The 2,705-nt window shown below is 46.1% G+C and overlaps 1 protein-coding gene across 1 annotated transcript in view; it reads left to right on the top strand.

Moving 5' to 3' along the window:
* LOC109388291 (epimerase family protein SDR39U1-like) overlaps positions 1-480 on the top strand; it is an 11,115-nt gene extending 10,635 nt beyond the window's left edge. Inside the window, exon 2 of the mRNA XM_019652898.1 lies at positions 64-480. Coding sequence (XP_019508443.1) covers positions 64-391 — 328 coding nt within the window. The 3' untranslated portion in view covers positions 392-480. The remainder of the gene's footprint in view (positions 1-63) is intronic.
* The last annotated feature ends 2,225 nt before the right edge of the window (positions 481-2,705 follow it).

Here is a 2,705-nt window from a genome sequence, read left to right as displayed (position 1 = left end):
GGAAGAGTGCGGCTGCCTGGAGGCTGAGGAGCCTCCCTATACCATATTTCTTGCCTGCTCTAGGGGTTGTGCTCGGCCGTGGGGGTGGTGCCATTGGTCACATGCTATTGCCTTTCCGCCTGGGCCTGGGGGCCCTATCGGCTCAGGCCACCAGTTCTTCCTCTGGATTCACATCGGGGACCTGGCAGGAATCCTGGCCCATGCCCTCGAAGCAAGCCACGTGCAGGGGGTCCTGAATGGAGTGGCTCCAGCCTCCACCACTACAAATGTTGAGTTTGCTCAGGCCTTGGGCACAGCCCTGGGCTGTCCAGCCTTCATCCCTCTCCCCAGCACCGTTGTGCAAGCTGTCTTTGGGCAAGAACAAGCTATCATGCTGCTGGAGGGCCAGTAAATGGTCCCATGGTGGATACTGGCCACTGGCTACCAGTATTCATTCCCAGAGCTGGGGGCCTCCTTGAAAGAAATCATAGCCTAAGTGGGAGGCTCACCCTGTCTCTTTCTTGATTGGAGTAGTTAATAAATTTACATTTAAAGTAATTGTTGATAGATAATATAGCAATTGCCATTTTACTATTCATATTTTTGATATTTTTATTTTTTTCCATCTTAAGTCCCTCTAAGATTCCGTGTAATACTGGTTTGATAGTGAAGAACTTTTTAAACTTTTTCTTGTCTGGGATGCTCATTTGTCCTTGGATTCTAAATGATGGCTTTGCTGGGTAATCTTGGTTATAAGTTCTAACTTTTTATCATTTTGAATATTTCATGCCAATCTTTTCTGACCTGCAAATTGTCTGTTTAGAAATCAGTTGTTAGTCTTATGGCAGCTCCCTTGTAGGTAACTAACTACTTTTCTCTTGCTGCTTTTAAGATTCTCTCTTTATCTTTAACCTTTGGTGTTTGAATTATGGGGTATTTTGGTTTTGGCCTCATTGTGTTCATCTTGTTTGGGACTCTTTGTGCTTCTTGGGCTTGTATGTCTATTTTTTTGCCTGGTAAGGGAAGTTTTCCATCATTATTTCTTTAAATAGGTTTTCAATTCCTTGCTCTCTCTCTTCTCCTTCTGGCACCCCTATGATATGAATATTGGTATGCTTGATGTCCCAGAGGACCCTTAAACTATTCTCATTTTTTTCTGGACTCTTTTTTCTTTTTGCTGTTCTAATTGGGTGTTTTCTTCTACCTTATTTTCTAAATTGCTGATTTGATGGTCTGCTTCATCCAGTCTACTGTTGATTTCCTCTGTTGACTTTATTTCAGTTATTATAGTCTCTATTTCTGACTGCTTCTGTTTTATGTTTTCTATCTCTGTTTTTATGTTTTCTATCTCTGTTGAAGTTCTCCCTGAGATCGCTGAGCATCCTTATAACCAGTGTTTTGAACTCTGCATCTGGTAGATTGCTTGTCTCCTTTTTTAGTTCTTTTTCTGGAGCTTTGTTCATTTTTTTTTGGGGGGGGCATATTTGTCTTCCTATTTTGTCTTCCTTGCTGTGTTTGTTTTTATGTATTAGGAAGGGCTGATATGTCTCTGAGTCTTAACAGAGTGGCCTTATATAGTAGGTTTCTTGTGGGGCCCAATGGTGCAGTCTTTCTGGTCACCTGAGCCAGGTGCTCTAGATGTGTCCCTTTGTGTGTTGTGTGTAGCCTCCTGTTGTAGCTGAGCCTTGGTTGTAGTTTGCCCATCAATGGTTGGGATTGACCCTAGGGCTGATTTGTTGTGAGGACTATCCATATCTACAGTGGAGGAGCTGTTGTTTAGGGGCTGACCCTACAGATCAGGATTCAGTTTAGAAGGGCTCTGATGCCTGCCCAGTCTGCCATTTGTGTGTGCCATTCTTGCAGGCAGCTGGGTGATGCTCTGGCTAGGTATGAAACTGGTTACGAGGCATTCCAGCTCTGAAGCCTCCTGCAAGTACCCTGTCGCAGGCCAAGTTTCTTCACAGCTTGTGTCCTGCCTAGAGTCACATGGCATGAGCCACAAAACAGTCTGTTAATGGACACCACTTGTGCTGGGTTTAGAGTGCCTCAAGAGGCTAAGCTGAGAACCAAGGTGAGCTGCCACTAGTGCTGGGCTTGGGGCTACTCAGCAAGAGGTATGGGACATGCTGAAGCAGATGCTGCTTGTTTGGGGTTTATGAACCTTTGAGATACTTAATGAAGTCAGCAGCATAAGCTCTCAGGCTCTTTGTATGGAAAAGCCACTGGAAGCAGCGTGGGTGTGCCTGAAAGGTGGTTTGGGCAGGGTCTCAGGAAATCACCAGGGCTGAGTGGACAAATGGTGTTAGCCAGATTGATGGAGATTGACTGTATCTGCACACAATGAAGGGGGCAGGTTCAACAAAGAAACAATGGATTCTACCAGCTCCAACATCCAGGACAAAGCTGCCCCTGCAGCCCTCATCCTGAAGCCAGACAGCTCAGTTGCCCTCCTTATATCCCTGGCACCTTTTGAGCTGCTGCCCCAGTGCTGGAGCTCAGAGTGGAGGGAGTCTGTCAACAAGTAAGTCCATGTGGGGGTCCTTGCAGCTGCTCTCTGTCTCACTCAATCACAGCCTTTGCTAGTTTTCCAAGCCAGAAGTTATGGGGACTTCTTTCCTTGGCAGTGAATGCCTGGGCTGGGGAGTCTGGTGCAGTGCTAGGTCCCCTCCCTCCTCCAGGAGGAACCTCTACAGCCGAGGTATCCCTCCTGATTTTTATTTTTTTTT

This window comes from Hipposideros armiger, unplaced genomic scaffold, assembly GCF_001890085.2.
Source record: "Hipposideros armiger isolate ML-2016 unplaced genomic scaffold, ASM189008v1 scaffold_189, whole genome shotgun sequence".
Lineage (NCBI taxonomy): Eukaryota > Metazoa > Chordata > Mammalia > Chiroptera > Hipposideridae > Hipposideros > Hipposideros armiger.
The sequence above is the reverse complement of the archived record's forward strand: the minus strand, read 5'-3'. Positions and strand labels throughout refer to the sequence as shown.